The sequence below is a fragment of the Schistocerca nitens genome, chromosome 12 (assembly GCF_023898315.1).
Source record: "Schistocerca nitens isolate TAMUIC-IGC-003100 chromosome 12, iqSchNite1.1, whole genome shotgun sequence".
NCBI classification, from domain to species: domain Eukaryota; kingdom Metazoa; phylum Arthropoda; class Insecta; order Orthoptera; family Acrididae; genus Schistocerca; species Schistocerca nitens.
The window spans coordinates 8,488,884-8,510,664 of NC_064625.1; the positions used below are offsets into that span (position 1 = coordinate 8,488,884).

Sequence of the window (21,781 nt, forward strand, 5' to 3'; positions counted from 1 at the left end):
GAAGTCAAATACCAGATTCCATAGATGTAGCTTTAAGAATTCTTTACTTGTTCATCAATAATGGTTCATTGTCGAGAAAACCTACCCCACTATTTCACCACCACAGGCGTCAAATTTCCAAAAATTATGAAACGGGTGTCCCTTTGTTTCTGACCGAGAACCCAAATGCCAGTTATGTCGGTCTGGCTTAAAAATTCACGTTACAGTGACATATTTTCAGAAAGCTTTCCGTCTCTTATTTGACTTCCTTAGGAAACGATTTTCAAAAAATTGCTTCTTAAGCGATGCCTACAGTATAAGATAGATAGCCTCTCCAAATTTCAAGTTTCTATCCTCAGTGTGTTTGGGGTGGGCGGTGATGAATTAGTCAGTGAGTGCTCGAGTGAGTCATTTAGTCGGGACATTGCCTTTTATTTACAGAGACTCGGCAGTGATTCGACAGTATTCTCAGATAAGTGTAATCATCAGTCCAAATTTCTGTTTCCAAAAATGAATTCAATAGGTTTTGGTACAGGGAACTGCATTAGAGGAATCCACAAATAAAGCAGCTGACATCAGAGTTTTTGTAAGAAATATTTGGTATTTTTTTATTTGCAAGATATAAAAATACATGTGAACATATAAACATAACTTATCACAAAACGAGATGATGAGAACTAAGTATAAAACGTGAGACATGAGTGGAAGCTACAAGTAACACAAAAGCACATTTGTACCGTTCGGTTATACAGGGACCCTTCTGGTATGTAGATTTCTCAGGCTCGCGCAACGACTGAGAGATCTTAATAAGTTATATTGCACATTGCGGTGCCCCTGAGCCTTTCGTATTACACTGGATGGCATCTCGTACGACCGTCACTTCGAACAGAACCTGGACTCTCTCTCTTTACTCGCTCGCGAGGAAGTTTGTGCAGAGGCGTTGGTGGTTCAAAGTTGGCGTCTGTGCACAGCGACTCCGCCAGCGGAAACAGCAAGTGGCCAGGGTCTGTTCTAAGCAATAGAAACGGCGTGGTGGAAGCAGCGTGCCCAGATCTGTACCATTTGGAAGATAGAAGTAAGAGCTTAGTTGTATGTAAGTGGTTATAGGTGCCAACTGCTGAGGATCTTCATCGGAAGATCTTGTTAACGGACTAGATTATTTTTTTTAATGTCTTCCGAGTAGCTCTGTGGATAAGGTAGCAGATCTGGACAGAGAGAGTTACAGATGGAGGAATATTCCACCAGGAGTCAGGTCATAGCCATTGGTACAGGTACATGCAGATGAGAGTTTAGAGACGTGGGGTGCATGACAGTTAGATGTGTGAGGCGACTCAAGGAGCAGAAACAATGGCGAGGAATGATGATCAGCGAGACGTCTGCACGGCCCTCACGTGGTGTTATCAGGGACGTGGGACGTGGGGGCGCGGTCCGGACGACTGGCGACGATGCTCGAGGTGGTGTCTTCGTAATGGTGGTGAGGTATGTGGTCGGCGATACTGGCGATGCCGAGAGGTTCCCTGACGGTGCCTCGGGACTTACTTGTGGTGGTAGCCGCCGTCGTAGCCTCCCAGACCGCCTCCGTAGCCGCCTCCGTAGCCACCTCCGTAGCCGCCTCCGTATCCGCCTCCGTATCCGCCGCTGAAGACGATGCTCTCACCTCCGCCGTATCCGCCGCCGTAGCCTCCGTCGTAGTGCGACTTGACCGGGACGGCCACAGGGACCTTCACGGGGACCGGGTAGGGCCTCTCCACGGGCACCTTGACGGGGACGGGGACGGGCCTCTCCACCGGGACCGGGTAGGGCTTCTCCACCGGGAAGGGCACGGGCTTCGGCACGGGCACAGGGTAGGGCCTGTCGACGGGAACCTTGACCGGGTAGGCGACGGGCCTCTCCACCGGGTAGGGCACGGGCTTCTCCACGGGGTAGGGGACGGGTTTCTCTACGGGCACGGGGTAGGGCTTGGGGACGGCCACCGGGTAGGGACGGTCGACCGGGACCTTGACCGGGACCGGGTAGGGCTTCTCGACCGGGTAGGGGACGGGGTAAGGTTTCTCCACCGGGTAGGGCTGTGGGACGTGGACCGGGTAGGGCCTGTCGACGGGGACCTTGACGTGGACGGGGTAGGGGCGGTCGACGGGCACTTCCACGGGCACCTTGACGTGGACGGGGTAGGGGTGCGGGACGGGGACCTTCACTTCCACCGGGTAGGGCTCGGGGACGGGCACCTTCTTCTCGACGACGACGGGGTAGGGCTTGGGCACGTGGACGGGGTAGGGCTGGGGCACGGGCACCTTGACCTCGACGGGGTAGGGCACGGGCTTGTCGACGGGCACGTGCACGGGGTAGGGTCGGTCGACGGGCACCTTGACCGGGACGGGCACGGGCTTCTCCACGGGGTAGGGGACGGGCTTCTCCACGGGCACGGGGTACGGCCTGTCGACGGGGATCTTCACCTCGACGGGGTACGGCTTGGCCACGGGGTAGGGCACGGGCCGGTCCACGGGCACGTGCACGGGGAACGGCTGCGGCACCGGCACGCCCACCTTCTGCGTCACCGTCACCGTCTTCACTTCGCCGCCGTAGCCGCCCCCGAAGCCGCCGCCGAGGCCGCCGCCGTAGCCGCCCCCGAAGCCGCCGCCGAGGCCGCCTCCGTAGCCGCCGCCGAGGCCGCCTCCGTATCCGCCGCCGAGGCCGCCTCCGTAGCCGCCTCCCAGCAGCTCACCGCCCCCGTAGAGGCCGTGCCCGCCGCCCAGGTAGCCGATGCCCAGCCCGAAGCCGTATCCGCCGCCGTAGCCGAGCCCGAGCAGGCCGCGCTTCTTCTGCGTCTTGCTGATCTCCTCCTCCGCCTGCTTGGTCCTCTCGTCTTCCTTGGTCGCCTGCGAGTCTTCGGCCGCCACCGTTGCCGCGAGGGCGACGGTAAGCAGGACCAACAGCGTCTGCGAACAGAGGGCGCGGGCGTGTCAGGCGGCGTAGAAGAGTCCTCATTAGGGGTTGCAGCCCTCAGCGTCTGAGGACTCGGGGACGATGTGGTCATATTGCGAGAGATCGTAGACATAGTAGATAAGTTTACATGTGGAGTTGGGACCAAGAGCGGGTGGTAACACGAAATAGAAAATTTCAAGCAATGTCATACAGTAAGGACAAAAGTCTAACAAGGCATCCATGAGACCACCTGTGGAATTTGTATGGTAAGAGATCGCCAACGGGAGAACCGAAGCAGTACTGAGGATGGTCAGCCACTTGATAGCTCAGCAGTAAGCGCATTGCCCAGGAAAGGCAGGGAGACTTTGTCACTTCTAAAATATTCTCAGCAACAAATATCGTGCCGGCCGGAGTGGCCGAGCGGTTCTAGGCGCTACAGTCTGGAACCGCGGGACCGCTACGGTCGCAGGTTCGAATCCTGCCGCAGGCATGGGTGTGTGTGATGTCCTTAGGTTAGTTAGGTTTAAGTAGTTCTAAGTTTTAGTGGACCTCACAAGTTAAGTCCCATAGTGTTCAAAGCCATTTTAACCATTTTTGAACACATATTGTAGAATTTCTCAGCGCCCGAGGAAGTAACTGATACCTTTGCGATCGTCCTCCTAAATTTTTGAAAGATGAGCCTTCGTTCACACAGCACAACTTAAACGTATATCCAGGAAGTGGGCTGGCTGCCTTGTCCTCCGCTGATTACTTCACAGAGAGGCTGGTTCATACTGAGACAGTAATTTAGTTACGTGGCGTGTGTTTTAGTAGCTAGCGCTTCTAAATGATGTAGGGGGAATAGTGGAAGTTCAGTTGGTGGCCTTGTGAATGTGCTCGGCAAGTTCGTTGAACAAGTGAGGGCGAATCGAACAGAACATGTCGCATCAAGGATTAATCTGGCAGAAGTGGAAGAAAAGATTAAAAATATAAAGAAAAGAAAATGAGTACGTAAGTACATTCGCTGAAGAGAGAGACACAGAATGCAGAGTGTTAAATGTGCTCCGTAGAAGGTTGAAGACGCAAAAACACGCTTCTTCATGCTGAGAACGTCCACTGAGCTCCTTTCTGAGGAGCCAAAGAAGGGAGAGGACAGTGTTTAGCTGTCTCCCCACCAAGTGAATTGGACGTCTTCAACGACGTAACGTTAGCTCATTATAGGGCCGTACCTTTGCGTAAGCAATCGTCTTCCGCGATTTGTGGAGACCGCGGAAAGAGACCGCGAGAAACTAGTATGTGATGAGGATTATAATACCGGTACCCCTACGTACGAAACCGCGCTCGGTGTCATACTGAGCCTAAACACGAAGTGATTTTCTGCTGTGAGACTGCGGTTACGGTCAAAGCTAAACTGACTGCGGAGGGCGCCGAGTACTTTAAGGCAAGGTGCAAATGGTCGGGAATGAAAATTTCACGCAGTATGAGGAAAGGAAATGGGGCATGCGATTGTAAGTTGCTATGTCGCTGCCGTTACGCTGAAATGCAATAAGCAATCGTTAGTTATGAGTCCAGGGTGGGTTTGTTTCGTGTGGTGTGCGTAAAGCCATTTGTGATGAAACCGCAGTACCAATTGAAGAGTGGCTGTCTCTTATGATCGTGGCAGTCTGTCTCATTGTTCGAGAGACATCTGGTGTATCTGAAAGAAGTGCAGAGATATTTCTCGCGCAGTTGTAATGTAATGTGTGAGCTGCTGGCGTGGACTACTGTACGCTGTAAGTTCTTTATGTCAACAGAAAGCTAAACACTGATTCTCTACTACTGAATGTTGACCTGAAAGCACTCAGTACACGAATTTTTTGTCGTCTGCATAATTTCGAGCCTAAATGCTTGGGACTCCTCTATGTAGAAGAAGAGTTCGACCAACACGTCCGTAACGTTTTTGTATCCCACTCACTGCAAGACAAAAGATCACCACATCCTCTGCGTCGACATCTATAGTCGTCAAACACTCTACTCTGTGGTGCGGAGGGTACTTCTGCTGTCTTTCCCTCTCTGCCTGAATCATTCGCAAAGTTAACTGAATCTTCCCTTCGTTCCTGGTAGAGCAACGTTATAATAAATGAAAAGCACTGTTGTAGAACAAAAGCAAACTAGCGCTTTTCATTCATTAGCGAAGTGTGTGTGGAGAGGAAGAACTGTCTTGTCGGTAGATAAACCTACGTATGAACTCTGGTTTCGCCGATTTTGTCGTCGTCGTCATTTCGCAAGACACATGTTGGAAGAAGTAACATGTTCCATGACCGACCCCACTACGTAGTACCTGGGAATTCTATTAGTAAAACTCTCAATGATGCAAGACGCTTCTATTGTAGTGCCTGTTAATGGCGTACGTTGTATGTGAAGCTCTCGCGCTTAGTAAACGACCACTAAACTCTCCTATGTCCTGATCTTTAAATAATCGAACGCCCAAGTATAAAACAGCTCCAAATGTCTGATTACATTACAGATGATTTACTATGCTAAACGTTTGACGTTAAGGATATAAAAGATAGAAAACTATATAGAAGGTTCAAATTATATTTACAGTTTGTTGGAAGTGCTAATGGCTCCCATTACCATAAAACAGGTGAGCATGGTGAGGATAATTTGCGCTCCGTTTCAAGCAAAAGCAAGTTTTTCACGCGTCTCAGAATTTATGACATCATATCGCGTGAAGTGCGTGTCCTGCAATGATAATTTTGGAGCTACATCGGATGATACGAAATGGGATTCTGTCAGAAAAAATGTATTGCAATGGTGTTAGCAGTACAGAAGTAATAAATTAAAACGTCATACGAGGTGCCAAAGTTTTACTGAATGAACAGCGAAAATATATTAAGGATGAACTTCGTTAGGTCCGCATCTCGTGGTCGTGCGGTAGCGTTCTCGCTTCCCACCCCCGGGTTCCCGGGTTCGATTCCCGGCGGGGTCAGGGATTTTCTCTGCCTCGTGATGGCTGGGTGTTGTGTGCTGTCCTTAGGTTAGTTAGGTTTAAGTAGTTCTAAGTTCTAGGGGACTTATGACCAAGGCAGTTGAGTCCCATAGTGCTCAGAGCCATTTGAACCATTTGAACTTCGTTGCTTTCATCATTTTGTGGCGGATGTCAGCGGAAATAAGTTTCGTAATGGTTTAAAATTATGTATGAAGTTTATTGGATGTCGCTAAGTGCTCCCATTATTAGACACTGGGTGAGAACAGTCAATGTATTCGGGTATTTGGCGCGTCGTGTGTAGAACTGCCATAAGATGTATACGAGGTGTGTGCGAACAGTAATGAGACTGATTTTGTATCTGCCAAAATTCTCAAATTTTTTAAACAATAATACTGTCCCTTTCAAAGTAGCGACTGTGTGTTGGCAGAGTCTCGGTAGCAGCGCTGAGAGGCTTCAACTTGTGGGGCCTCTGTAATGTCGGTCGCATTCCTTTGAATGTTCTCCAGTGTCCCAGAACGACATGCTTTTGAGACTTTTGCAGATTCAAAGACTCAGATCAGATTAATATGGAGGGGGGGGGGGGGGGTTGAGCAACAAGAATACCTTTTGAGGTAAAAAATTCCGTGATGGAAGGGGCGTGTGATGTGGGGCGTTGTCATGACGCAGTGTCCGGTCTCAATCGGTCCACCCTTTTCTGCGCCTTTCGAGGACATCTCGGTGGACTCTTGGTTAACAGTTCGTCCTGGGCAAAGAGCGTCGGCCTCATCTTACAAAAGCACCAACACGATGAACGTTTCCGTCGGCTTTTGAAGTTGTAGGTCTCCATGAGCGAGGATAATCTTCAGCGTGATCTCGGCCTTCCACTGGAGAACTATTAGCATTGTAGCGCGTCAGCAGTCGTAAGTATCGAAATAATTATGAAAAATCTGCCTCGATTGCACAAACTACCTGGTGTTTACCTAGGTTTCACCGTGGGTAACCATGCCTTCTTCAGAAGGTGGAGAGCCTGTGACCATCGTACGTTGGCTGGGGCGAGGCAGCACACACAGTATTCAGATAAGTGGTATTACTCACTTGGTTCATATGTTCCGTGTATTTGTAAAAAAAATTTTATGGGGTTATGCCGCTGTAGGTGTTGATTTTAGACTTTGACTATGCCTATTTAGGCAATCTGTTTTATATTTGTTCTGAAGAAGGCGTGGTTACCCACGTTGAAACGTAGGTAAACACCAGGTAGTTTGTGCAATCGAGGCGGATTTTTCATATTTACTTCCAGAAATTATTTGTGCCAGCGGTAGAACTTGTGTTGTTCATAAGACATGTTCCCCAGAGGCCTGTTTCAACTTTTCAAAGGTCACACTCGCAGATTCCCGAAGTTTAACACAAAACTTGCTCTAAATTCCGGTGTTCCAGTTTCGTAAGAAAAGCACAACTCAACTGAAGGCGCTCTCAAAAATCACGTGGTGGTTCGACGGAGCTGAAACACGGATTGAGCATCTGGAAGGGATGAGCAGACCAGTCCGCCCAAGTAGAACAACAGAAGGTTGCCAGATAGCTGTGTACGAGGGACACCTTGTGCACAGTTTATAAATGTATGTCCATTCTTACTGTGTTGAAACCATTATAATAACATTGTACCTCTTAATGAGTAGACTAGACAGAGTTTTAAATTTTTTAACTCTGTCACTAATTATATTCAATACTGAAAATCACAATTTTTTTTCACCCTCGAAGCTGTTAGTCAGCCTGCAACGGAGGCTGTGCGTGAGCCACGCGTGCAGTGGGTCAGCCCTCCGGCATTTCCGATGCCGCCATGGAGTTCACTGCTCTTGCTAGGATCTGCTCCACTTCTTCTGTCTATCGTACTAAGTGAGGGACACAGACCGTTGATCAGTACTAAAGAATATCTCGGACGCTTGTTTTTATGCGGACGCGTTGCGTTGTAGCTAAAGAAAGTAGACGGCCCGAGCCTGAGGAGGGACTGTTTCCGTCCGAAACGCCAGAGCCCGCTGTTACGGCACAGCGGTCGCCGCGGCCACAGTGACTGCCTACCTACAGCGACCCGGTTCGGTTTCGCTCCGTCCCGCAACGCTCCAGCGGTTCGGGGACCAAAAAACAGGAGGCGTAGCGGAATGCCAGACACGTAAGTTCTGACTCAACGGAGAAGGTCGCGTCGCCCGAGGCGCGAAAGTACCCCACTGTGACAGGAAAAGAAAAACAGCGGGACCTCAGAAAGAGAGAGACGGGCCGGCTGGTTAGCGCCGTCGCAGACAAGAGCGGCCTCTGAGTCTCCCCCCCTAGGCTGGGAGAGTGGTGGGAACTGGGCCGGTTGCCTGTCTACTTAGCGGCCACGTGGTTCGCACCCATTCCACGGACTGAAGTGTGTGAAGGCTGACACTGTACAGCTACACAACACGGTGCAGGCTCAAAAATCGTGATCGCTGTGAGATTCCTTCACACAGAAGGGCTTCTGTACACAAGAAACTGAAATGAAACGATCGTGAGGCATTGTGGTTGCAAGTCTTATTTCAGGTGACGCCACGTTGGGCGACTTGCGTGTCGGTGATGTTGAGATGGTGATAAAAATGTCGTGTGGCTAGGGCCTCCCGTCGGGTAGACCGTTCGCCGGGTGCAAGTCTTTTGGTTTGACGCCACTTCGGTGACTTGCGTGTCGATGGGGATGAAATGATGGTGATTGGGACAACACAACACCCAGTCCCTGAGCGGAGAAAATCTCCGGCCCAGCCGGGAATCGAACCCGGGACCTTAGGACTGACATTCTGTCGCGCTGACCACTCAGCTACCGGGGTCGGACATGATGATGATGATGATTATGATGATGATGATTATGATGATGATGATAACACACCACGCAGTTCACGAGCCGAGAAAGTCCCCAACCCGGTCGGAAATGCAACCCGGGCCCGCTCCATAGTAGGCAAACACTTAAGCACTCAGATAAGAAGGCGGCCTTCTGTCCACAAATCAGCACGAACTGAGAAAGCATCGCGCCTGCAAAACTCAGACGGCTCTTTTATCGCATTATACCCTGCGAACTGTGGATCAAGGGTTGCAGATACATTGCATATTCGTATATTTCCATTACTTACACGGCCGATGTCCCCTGTCCGTGATGCACCAACAAAGTGTGATCAATGACATTAAGCTCTAAATGTAGAAAACGGTAAATTAACGCAGGCGAGTAGGAGAAACAATCCCGTAACTTTAGAATATAGCATTAGTAATGTGCTGCTTGACACAGTCACATCGATGAAATATCTGGGCGTAAAGCTGCAAAGCGACATGGAATAGAATGAGCGTGTGAGAACTGTGGTAGGGTACGCGAATGGTCGATTTGCGTTCCTTGGGAGATTCAAATGGTCCAAATGGCTCTGAGCACTATAGGACTTAACTTCTGAGGTCATCAGTCCCCTAGAACTTGGAACTACTTACACCTAACTAACCCAAGGACATCACACACACCCATGCCCGAGGCAGGATTCGAACCTACGACCGTAGCGGTCGCGCGGTTCCGGACTGTAGCGCCTAGAACCGCTCGGCCTCCTTGGGAGAGATTCAACAATGTGTGTAGTTCGTCTGTACAGGACACCTCGTAGAAGACACCAGTGCGACCCGTACTTCACCAAAGCTCGAATGTTTCGGATCCCCACCAGATTGGATTACAGGAAGACATCGAAGCAATTCAGAGATGGTCTCCTAGATTTCTGAATGGTACGTCCGAGATGCTTCGGGAACTCAAATGTCAACTCCTGTAGGGAAGACGCTGTTCTTTTCGCGAAACATTGTTAAGAAAATTTAGAGAACAGACATTTGCAACTCACAGCCGAACGATTCTGCTGCAACCTATGTACATTCCGCTCAAAGACAGTAAAGACAAATTTAGGAAATTAGGGCTTACTTGGAGCCATATAGTCGGTCGTTTCTCCCTTCTCCCTCGCTGTGCTTGTGAGGGGAATAGAAAACGCAATTACTGGTAGTGGTAGAAGGTATTTTCCGGAGTACCCCAGTCGAAAGTCGGAAGATGTTGAAGACTGTTCGCAAATGTGGTTGTCTAGAATAAAGTAGCAACGCCAGAAGACAGGCTCGATTCAACGAATGACCTTCAGAGGATCGATGAATGCCGCAGGCTCTGGCAATTGACCCTGAATATTATATATATATATATATATATATATATATATATATAGGAAAAGAAATCCACTACTGTACAACTACCATGTTGCTGAAAAAATGCTGGAAAAAGAATCTACAGGAAAATATCTAGGAGTAGCTATCCAGAGCGGCTTTAAGTGGAACCACTACATGAAACACACAATAGGAAAAGCAGATGCCTGACTGAGATTCGTAGTGAGAATCTTAAAGATATGAAACTCATCGGCGAAGGAAGTGGCTTATAAGCCGCTTGCTGGACCGATTATTGAGTGTTCCTCATCAGTATGAATCCATACCAGGTAGGACTCATAGAAGAGATAGAGAAGATCCAACGGGTAGCGGCGCGTTTCGTCACGCGATCGTTTAGTCGGCGCGACGGCGTTACAGAGATTCTCAACAAACTCGAGTGGCAGACGCTAGAAGAGAGGCGTTCTGCATCACAGAGAGGTTTGCTATCGAAACTGCGGGAGACCACTTTCAGTGAAGAATCGGACAACATACTGCTTCCTCTCTAAGACATCTCGCGAAACGACCCCGTCGAGAGATTAGATCTAACACAGTGGCTCCCCTACAATGATTCTTCCCACGCGCGACTCGCGAGTGGAACAGGAAAGTGGCGATCAGTTATTCGTACCAGAAGTATCCTCCGCCGTGTACCGTCAAGTGGTTTGCGCACTATTGACGTAGAAGCAGATTAGCGAAATGGAACAGGGAATTTGGGAACGGTAGTGATGGCAGAAATACGTTCGCCACACACCATTAGGCGGCTGCTGAAGTTCTGACATACAGATGTAGGTGAAGATGTAGAGATGCCATTGTCTGAGACTCTGCGAATCAGCGCAGTCGCCCGAGTGTGGACGATGGCACACACACATCTCAGCCTGACCTGGTTCATGTCCATCGACATCTATATTTTGTAAGGCAGCAGGTTACTTGGAATATTTCGCGTACTGGTAGTAATACGCGGTAATCTTGCGAGAAGTGTATGGGAGGACGTTAATACAGTGCCAGGCTCTACATGTGACGTACTCCATCGGAATTTCAGCAGCAAACCTTCGCGTGATGCGCAACGCCTCTCTTATAACGTCTGCCACTGACTTCCCCTGAGCCGGCCGGTGTGGCCGTGCGGTTAAAGGCGCTTCAGTCTGGAACCGCGTGACCGCTCCGGTCGCAGGTTCGAATCCTGCCTCGGGCATGGATGTGGGTGATGTCCTTAGGTTAGTTAGGTTTAATTAGTTCTAAGTTCTAGGGGACTGATGACCTCAGAAGTTAAGTCGCATAGTGCTCAGAGCCATTTTTTTGACTTCCCCTGAGCATCTCCTTAGCTCTCACGTGTCGAGTATTCCCTATATCGTCCGCTAATTTGTGTTACTAGGGGCCCTCACCGGCAATCAGTACTCGACAACTGCTCAAATGTAAGCGACTTGCTCCATGAATGAACGAGATTTTCTCAGAATTCTTGCAGTATCTTAACCGATACTGGTCTCCACATTCCCAGGTCTACCGTCTGTCTTTCCGCCTTTAATTCCTCGTAACAATCCCTCCTAGACAGTTGGCGATATGGACTGGTGCCAAACCGCGGACCGTGTGGTCTGAGTTGTCGCTGAGGATGCCTCTGTCTACGAAAATTTCATAGTGTCATACAGTGTGTGTGTGTGTGTGTGTGTGTGTGTGTGTATGCGAATGAGAGAGAGAGAGAGAGAGAGAGAGAGAGAGAGAGAGAGAGAGACGGACGAAACAGTAAACAAAACCGTCGTATTTCAAGTTACATGTCTCCTTATTATTTTCTGTTTTTAGGGACACAGGTTAGCGTGCCTATTTCTCCTCCCGGACGCTTAATAGAGACGACGGCAAGAGGCAGTTGGTGGCCCAGCTATTAACTGTGCTTCATCGTCAAAAGGAACGCGGCGCTCTATTCCAACTTGGCGGGCAATATCGGTTCTACTTTATACCTGGAAAGACCATTTTACGAGGTACTCCTGAAGATTGACTTGTATACGGAAAGTAATGTATACGCGGGAAGTCTGGTCCGTTCGGCAAACGACCCGTCTGGAGACGGGAAAAAATCATCCCGCTGGCGGAGCCCCGCGAGACGTCTCGATCCCACCGCTGCCGACAGCTCTTGGACGGGCCAGCAATTACTTTCGCATAATGGCCGGGACGGCGCCCATTAGCTGCCGCGCGCGTGTTTACTCTTCGGCGGTTTAACGACCGCCGTAATTCGCGCGCCTGATGGAGCCGCCTCATCGGCTGTTATGACGCCGGCCAGGGACGCTAAGTCTTCGCTGTGGCGGATCGAGTGTACGGCGATAGCAAAGGCCGGCTGACAAGTGATCCACACCCAGCTCATGCGAAAGTGTAGCAGGGACGCACAGGTGACCGAAATTGGACTCTCTTGGAAGAAAGACGATATTCTTCTCTCGAAGCCTGTTCTACTCTGAGGTCACAAAAGTCACGGGATACCTCGTAATATTGTGCCGGACCCCCTCTTGCGCCACGTATTGCACCAACTTGACGTGGTATGAGCTCAACAAGTCGTTGGAGGTCCCCTGCAGAAATAGCCATCCATAATTACGAAAGTATTGCCGTGCAGGATTTTGTGCACGAACTGACCTGTCCATTATGTCGCATGAATGGTCGATGATTTTGATGCCCGGCGATATGGATAACCAAATCATTGGCTCGAATTGTCCAGAATGTTCTTCAAAACAATCGCGAACAGTTGTGGCCCGGTGACACGGTGCATTGTCATCCGTTGTCATCAGACGTGCAATTTTTCTGCGCAAACAGCAGAACCCATCTACTGCTTTAATGTGTCATTTGCCAATTTAATTTTCGAGCGCCACGCACGTTCACTCGATTACCTCCGACTACACTAAAGAGGCAGTTGGTGTGTTACCTTTCTGAGCACAATCACATGCAGCGGTAGCACTTGACCCATGTGGAGGAGACTGCAGTGTTTAGTGTGCAGTGTATGCAGGTTGGTCCAGTTGCCCCTACCGATGGGTTTTACGCAACCCACAATAACTTCAAATACCACATTCAAGGTTTTCGTATCACCTCACTTACTACGTGCAAAGTGTTAGAAGAAACGAAGAGGATCTTTTTTGTAAATGTAAAGTAGTTAAAGTTTGTACTGGGATACAGTCTCGCTTGATGCCATGTTTTTCGAATTAGTCAAGAAAAACGTATAAAAATGACCTTCAAAATTGTTTCTCTTCAATAACTCGAAATGCGTGACCTCTGGTGGCAACTTATTCTAGTGCAATACTGAACTAGTATAAATTTCCTACAGAAAGACCCCATTCGTTTTTTTCTGTAGGACTAATAGTTTGCGCAAAGCGAGAGAGAATATGAAGATTTTGCGCATGGTTTTTGAATGTGTTGCGGGTTGCATGAAACCTAGCGGTAGGGGTAGCGGAATCACTCTATGTATAGGAAACAGGGCGTTTCGAAGTATTGTATGAAACGCCTAGGGGTGCAATAGCATGTGATGGGGAACTAGTTCCGTTAGGAACAAAAGGTTCGGGAGGACGACGGTTCAATCCCGCGTCCGGCCATCCTGATTTCCTTAAATCGCTCCAGGCAAATGCCGGGATGGTTCCTCTGAAAGGGCACGGCCGACTTCCTTCCTCGTCCTTCTCTAATCTGATGAGACCGATGACCTCGATGTTTGGTCTCTTCCTGCAAACAGCCCAACCAACTAAAGGTTCGCTGTCACGTCCCATACGAGGCACGTTTTTATTGAATTTGCCGGCCCTGGTGCGACGAGATTTCATGGAAGTAAGAGTGCCCACTGTTTGCTGTAACTGCCTACTGCGGGAAACTAGCACAGTGATTTTCAACAAGGAAATCTAAAGAATCATTGTGGCTTACAGAACAACACACGCTACATACGCAAGCTGCAGACTGTCTAGGCCCCAGTGCCTGTCAGTGGCATGACCAGTTATAACAGACGTGTACCATCGCTGGGAAGAGTCAGCGAACATTTTGCATCTAACAAAAGTTGTTCGCTACCGCGGTATCTATCACCTCAAGACGTTCGACGCAGAGACCCTGAGAAACCCTGTATATGGAGGCGCCTAGCTAGTGGGACGGGTGCTGGACTGCAGCGTGCGTGACGCGAGGAGCGCTGGAGAAAGCTGGAGTCCAGCGGTGCGTCCAGTCCAGTTCCGCTCGGCCCGCGACGCAACGCAACGCTGGGTCGCCGCCGGCGCTTTTAATTGCCGCGCTGTGTTGCTCAAGGGCCTCTGCGGCGCTTCCTGCACACAGACCGCCATACGGGAGCCCTCGTCTCGTAGCCTTCGCTTTGGCACGCGCTATCCGAGCACTCGACGCCTCAGCCCCGGGGACTCCGGCGACCGATGGCCGATCGCGTAGTGGAACGGTCGCGCGTCTTTTAGCTCCAGTACGCCCATTTCACCGCGTCGTATGTGTGTGGGACCTGATGCTGCTGTCAGCAACAGCTGTTGATCTCCAAGTGTCTCTTCGTTTCCCAACAACGGTGCTCTCCCGTTCACGACATCGTTCGCCAGCAGAGCCACAGGAGATATTAGGTAACACTTGCGGCCATACCATAGATCCATTATGTGCACCGAACACTGCCCTCTCTTTGGACGACGCTACCCCATCCACTTTAAAAACCTACACCTAAATCCCGTAAGGACCCGCCTCCTTAGCCGTGTCCGCTAACGCACTGCTGTGCGATGGCACTCGACTCTGAGGTAAGTCGGTTCGAATACCGGTGGCAGATGTTTATTTTCGCTGCGAGTCTTTGGCCGGCAAGGGCAAAAGAGGTGGTGGCGTAAAGCTCCTGGTCACCAGCCTTTGCCGCACGGGATGAGCCGAGCGGTCTATGGCGCTGCAGTCATGGACTGAGCGGCTGGTCCCAGCGGAGGTTCGAGTCTCCCTCGGGCGTGGGTGTGTGTGTTTGTCCTTAGGATAATTTAGGTTAAGTAGGGACTGATGACCTTAGCATTTAAGTCCCATAAGGTTTCACACTCATACACCAGCCTTTCCGCCGGTCTAAGTGCTGTTTGTGTATGAGAAATGTGTTGGAAACTTTCCTCATGTCAGCACGTTGTAGGTGTCGCCACCGGCGCCAACCTTGTGTGAATGGTCTGAAAAGCTAATCATATGTATATCACAGCATCTTCTTCCTGTCGGTTAAATTTCGCGTCTGTAGAACGTCATCTTCGTGGTGTAGCAATTTTAATGGGCAGTAGTGTAGTTTCATGTGGCCGTCCCGCTTTACAACGCGCCTTAGACATACTTCTAGGTATTGAAAGTTTGTATGTGCTTCCAGTGATTGCTATACAACCGTGTAATCATCCGATAATGGGTCTTTCTGCCTTCCTATCCTCAACACGTTACATTTGCTTATGTTGAGCGGCAACTGCAAATCCTTGCAACGATCGTCAATACTCTGCAAGTCTTTATGAATTACGAAGAGGTTCGCCAGTGCTGATATGTTTCCTGAATGATGATAGTCGGACTGACTTTCAAGAACGGAGTGTTCCGCATACTGGCAGCTGGCAATTTTTAAACAACTATATTGATTCTCTTAGTGACAAAGGCTCTCGTTCATTATCACTGGCTGATGAAAAATTGTCTGCTGATTTTGAGCTCAGTAATGTGACTGTATCGTTACCAACTCGGTAATTCTGTAGCCTTTCAGAGCATCCAAAATACTGGAGTACTATTATGATCTAACGGTGATCACATTGCAGGTTTCTTTTCCCACAACGCTAGCGATCTAGATTTGTGCAAGGAAACAGTTTTGAACGTATTAACTGGCACGGTTAACCATCTCCTTCTAGTCTTTCCTACGAGTTCACGGATATCCGCAAGGGGTTCCTACTTGCTTCTAATTGGTGAAGGTATTTATGAAGGTATTTATGTCGTGGCGAAATGAGAGAAATTTTCCGTGAAAAACGCCCGAGGCTCAGAAAAATCTATACCTGGCCGGCCAAACAAAATCAGATTCGGCACTGACGTGTAAACACTACAGCGAAGACTGGTTTACGAAATCCTTTCTTCCCCCCGCACAGGTCGTGTCCGGTGAAATGGAGGTGGCTACTGCAGCAGGCAGCGCGCTCCGTTGATAGATGGAAGTCAAGAGCAGCTGCAACCTGACGATGAGGCCCGGAGTGTGCGTGCGAAACCTCCACACACACACACACACACACACACACACACACACACACACGCTCTCACTCGCCTTTCTCCGCCATTTACTTCTTTTTTTGCCGCTTATGGCGACTCTGCGCGGGACGGAGACAGCGGGGCCGGCTTCGACACCTGCTGCGGTCCGCTTTCTCTGAAGGAATCAAGCCCGGGGTCACCGCGTCCTGTCTTGCCGACCACAAATGCTGCGTGACCAAATCGCTCCTTCTCTAAGCTTTCTAAACAGTGTTCGGGAGAAAAGAACCTATTCTTACCTCCAGGCATCGCCATTTAAGTTTGCCGTATATTTCCACGATACTCGTGTGTCGATCAAAGCTACCGGTAACAAATCTAACAGCACGCCTCCGGTTTGCTTCGATGTCTTCCTCTATTCCGACCTGGCGCGGATCCCAAACACTCGGGCGGTAATAATTGCTACCATAAAACCGTTTTACATGCTACACACGACAAATGCTCTCATAATAATGTTGTCAGAACCAGATCATGAGGTTAAAACGCTAAAAACTCTACCGAAACATTTGCGATGGGAATTTTAGTTATTTTATCGATTTTGGTTAGAGAACACCGCATCTGTTCTGTTAAATTATCCTGTAGGAAATACTACAACCAGCCATAGGTTTCAGGCTTGAGCGCATCATCAGAGGCTAGCAATCACAAAAACTTTGTTATATTTTAGGACACAAACGTATAACATACCAAAAAGTAAACGTTACCATCTGTCGATGACCTCAGGCGTGAAACTAGTAACGGTACAATAAAATAATTTCAAAAAAACCGCTCGTTGGTTGCAGTGTTTCCTACAGTATAATTTTCAAAGACTTTTTAGTGTTTTAAACTCACGCCTGGATTCTGACTACCTGCTTATGAGAGCACTGTCTCTCGAAACGCGTTGTTTAGTTTTCTGTAGGACGTAAAACTATTGATTGCAACCAATTATTACTGATAAAATATAACAATGGCTACCTCAATCCCGTAAAATTGATAATATTAAACTTGAGCTGTATCGAAGAATGGGTCACAAAAGTGTTGTATACGCAGTCTCCTATGTAGATGAACTACACTTCCCTAGAATTCTCCCACTAGACTAGTGTCGACAATTCAGTTTCCCTACGACCGTCCTTAATGCTGGTTCCATTTCATGTCGCCTTCCATCAGTTCTAAATCCTTCCATTTAGACAAATGGCCAAAAGTCGAGTAACAGGAAAAAAATGAGATAGTGTCAGTCCCTTACAGGCACAGTGACAAATTTATTTCAGTAAAAGGGTATAACACTATTTTGAATACTTTAAGCGGGAAATATTTTTTTTCTCCTTGTACTAACGTTAACATGCACAGATATAAGTAACCCTTAGCCACAAGGATAGTATTGTCCCTTGTTACACTGTCCAAGTTGCACTTATACGCTCCTATCCAAAGACGAGCGAAATGGTTTAGAGCTTAATGTTGGAAGTTCCTGCGGAAATTTCGGGACTAGTAACATGGATAAAGGGTTTGCGACAGAGACTTGTTGAATTTGTCGTGTTCCGGTTACAAACAGCCCAAGTGGATAAACCGCATGTGAATAACAGGAAACGTTGACGCCCATTTCTATTACATTTGCGTGATTTTCATGGGGAGCGATCCAGAATGACGCAGCCCATAGTGAAAATGTTATTGTACTCGTAACAATAGCTGAGGGGTGTAGCGTGCGTGTGAAGTAGAACTCTTAGGACTGAAAACGTGTAAAACAAACAGCGACTATTTTTTACGTATTTTTCTCTTTGTGGATTATTGAATGTTGGCCATTCTTGTACTACTGGCTGCCGAAATTGAAATGAATGATGGAACTCCTGCAGCCACATGGCCACAGCTTTCAACGATCTCCTGTTCACCTGCATCTAAGCTCCACCCTCCAAATTAGTGAATTCATTTGGCGATTTGTGCCAGCCTTGAAATGTATATCTAGACACTACCACTCTGCAAGCCAGCTTACTGTGTGGGGGGCGGAGGGTATTCTGTATTCTAGTGTCACCCCCCCCCCCCCCCTCTTTTTCTGTTCGAGTCGCATTTGGTTCGCGAGAAGAAGGATTAGTTGCTAAGCCTCCGTGTAGGCTCAAATGTCTCTGATTTTATCTTCATGGTCTCTTCGGGAGATATACGTAGAAGGAAGCAATGTATTTGTTGATTCCTCTCGGGGCACTTGGGAGTGGTACAGGCAAGATTATCAACAAATATACTGCTTGATTGGCTGAGCTGATCATCTCTGTGAAGATTCCGTGTTTACTGTATGAACCTGTGACGAAACGAGCAGCTCTTCTTTGGATTTTTTCTATTCCCCTATCAGTCGTATCTACTACGGATCACAGAAAGACCAGCAATATTCAAGTGAATTCTTCCCCTGAATCTCGGTCTGGCATGTACCTTACTTGCGATTAATTTTAAGTCGTTCCATATGCAACCTTCTAGATATTTAATGGATGTAACTGCTTGCATCGATTATTCTGCAGTCGTTTAATCGTTAGAGAATAGGTCTTTCTGTCGATGTATACGCAGTTCGTTACATTTGTTTACACTGAGGATTAGTACCGCTATCTGCAGCAGGCGTCGACGGAGTTTTGTAGCCCAGCGACTTTTCTGTATACAACAGCACCCGCAAAAAGCTGCGTGGAACTTCCGACGGTATTCACTGTCCCTGTGTAAGTCCATCTACATACAGGACGGTTGAGGGACGTGGGCTGTTCATTGTTGAACGTCAAATCATAAACACCTTGAGCCGTCTATATCTCAAATTTTATTTCCAGTATTTCATCTATCCTCAGTAACTGTAGTATATAACGAAGTAATAAGTAACCAGTTGCATAAAGGAAATTTAATTTGTTTTCCGATTTCGGGCGCTTAGTGCCCTTGTTCACTTAGTGCCCGAAACCGGTAAAGAAATTAATTTTTTTTATGCAATGGTTGCTTGTTATATCGCTATAAATTTTATTTTACTTATGTGAACTCATTTCGGCGTTTCACTACGGCATCTTGAGGCTAACTGATGAACGAACGGCCGGCCGCTGTGGTAGAACGGTTCTAGGCGCTTGAGTCCGGAACCGCGCTGCTGCTACGGTCGCAGGTTCGAATCCTGCCTCGGGCATGGATGTGTGTGATGTCCTTAGGTTAGTTACGTTTAAGTAGTTCTAAGTCTAGGGGACTGATGACCTCAGATGTTAAGTCCCATAGTGCTCAGAGCCATTTGAAACATTTTTGAACGAAGGGATCGCGTTGTTAAAAATAAGTGTACGGATACCATTTGCTGAATGCTGTCCGCTATTTCGGCGGCACATAATGTTGGATACTTCCTACATGCCGGACACGGAACCTTAAGATGGCGGCATAAGTAAAATAAAAATGTGAAATATAGATAGCTGAAGGTGTTTTTGATGTGATGCTTTCTATTAACTACGGTCGTGCAACGCTTCCTTGGGGTACTCCTGAACTTAGTTTTACGTTTGAAAGTTTCTCTCAGGTGCTGTAAACTATACGTCGGATGGAACACGATGGTAAATGGTAAGGGCCAGCAGCAGGGACGGGAAGAGAGCAGAGGCTTTTGACAACAGGGTCGCATGGCTGGAATGACTGTGCAAGAGATGGAGAGTGCTGACTGGACAGGTTAGTGGAGAGCTGCTCGAAACAGGTGTTCGCAATGAAGACGATAGCGACTGCACGTGCTCCAGGTCGTGTGGCGGTCCCACCCCCTGGCTGGAGAAGCTATTCTGTGCGAAACTCGCTCATCAGCAGTATCCAGAAAGTCCTGGGCGGCATTTTCGGCTCGTACTAGTTTTCTCGCGTACCTCTCCAGAATAGAAGTTGAAGGTTTCAAGTGCGTGTAGTGCTCCAGAAGGTTTTTTTTTGTGGGTGTTGTGGTGTGTACGTGTAGACAACTCACCTCTCTCCTCATGACTCCGTGCGTGCGATCGCGTCAGGTGGATATCACGTCCGAAGGAGACGTCCGCTGAGACTGCCGGTGGAGGCTGCGCCCGGCCCTTATATAGGGCCAGGGAAGGGTAGGGCCGCGTGGCCAGCGGCGCTGGGCTCTGGAGGGGCGGGGGGCCGGACGCCGCAGCGCCGGACGCCGGAACTTTCGCCAGAGCGGATCAGCCGCCCCCACCACCACCCCTCCAGTCTCACGTCTGGCTCACCGGCCGCCGGCAGAGCACGCTCTGGACCCCGTTACGTCAGCCGCCGACACCACCTCGCACGTCCGAAACCCCCCAGTGGTCCCATCATTTACTCCGATGACGAGTCACGCTTTCAGACGACGTGCTGCCGTTTGAAGCCACCAATAATTTTCTCACTTCGTGGCGTATGCAGCCATTTACGTGTCGAGCAGGGATGACGGTTATCATTGAAACAATATGTTTTCGGAATGAGATTTCCACTCTGCAGCGGAGTGTGCGCTGATATGAAACTTCCTGGTCCCTAGTTCGAGTCTCGGTTGGGCACACAGTTTTAATCTGCCAGGAAGTTTAATAGGTTTTCGGTTTTCTGTTCCTATTATTTCCTGTAATTAACGTAGAAATCGAACAAAAAAAATTAAAATAGTGATTAAAATTCTTCTGGGTGTCATGCCGCATCATTCCTAAAAACTAACAACAATAATAAACTAAAACCGACGTTTCGGCCGAATTGCAACGGCCTTTCTCACGGCACGATTCGGCCGAAACGTCGGTTTCACTTCATTATTGTTGTTCGTTTTTAGCAAAGACGCGGCATAATACCCAGAAGAATTTTAATGACTATGTCACCGCCTTATATCAAAGATTGAAAAAATCAGGCTCAGTTTCAAGATACACAAACTGAAAATATTGAATTACGTAGTTAAATAAAAGAAAACTTAGTCCGTCCACGATTCGCAACTTTTCTCGAAAAGTGATAAGTGGTTGAATACCACAAAAAATCAACAGCATTCTCCTATTGATTCTAATTTTTTGAAACTCTGCTCAAAAACCATATTGTAATCTGTGCTCTGCCATTATTTGGACAATACGAATAATCACTGCTGTTTTTCCTGTTGTAGTCTTTAGTCCAAATGGCTCTGAGCACTATGGGACTCAACATCTTAGGTCATAAGTCCCCTAGAACTTAGAACTACTTAAACCTAACTAACCTAAGGACATCACACACACCCATGCCCGAAGCAGGATTCGAACCTGCGACCGTAGCAGTCCCGCGGTTCCGGACTGCAGCGCCAGAACCGCTAGACCACCGCGGCCGGCTCTTTAGTCCAAAGACTGGTTTGATGCAGCTCTCCATTCTACTCTACCCTGTTCAAGCCTCTTCATCTCCGACTAACTACTACAACCGACATCCTTCTGAATGTGCTTACTATATTTATCTCTTGCTCTCCTCCTACTATTTTTACCTCCCACGCGTCCCTCCAACACTAACCTGGTGATCTCTTAATGCCTCAGAATGTGTCGTACTAACAGATCCCTTCTTCTACTCAAGCTGTGCCACAAATTTGTCTTCTCCACAATTCTATTGAGTACCTCCTCACTAGTTGCGTCATTTACCCATCCAATCTTGAGCACTTTTGTAGCACCACAT

General features: G+C 48.5%; 1 protein-coding gene across 1 annotated transcript; it reads right to left on the reverse strand.

Annotated features, from left to right (window-relative positions):
- Nucleotides 1-560: 560 nt before the first annotated feature.
- LOC126214842 (uncharacterized) lies at nt 561-20,194 on the reverse strand. The gene is made up of 2 exons (XM_049941473.1): nt 20,121-20,194; nt 561-2,915 (listed from the first exon to the last, which is right to left on the reverse strand). Exons 1-2 carry the CDS (start codon nt 20,130-20,132, stop codon nt 1,515-1,517), a joined length of 1,413 nt encoding a protein of 470 aa, XP_049797430.1. The 5' UTR covers nt 20,133-20,194; the 3' UTR covers nt 561-1,514.
- Nucleotides 20,195-21,781: the final 1,587 nt, after the last annotated feature.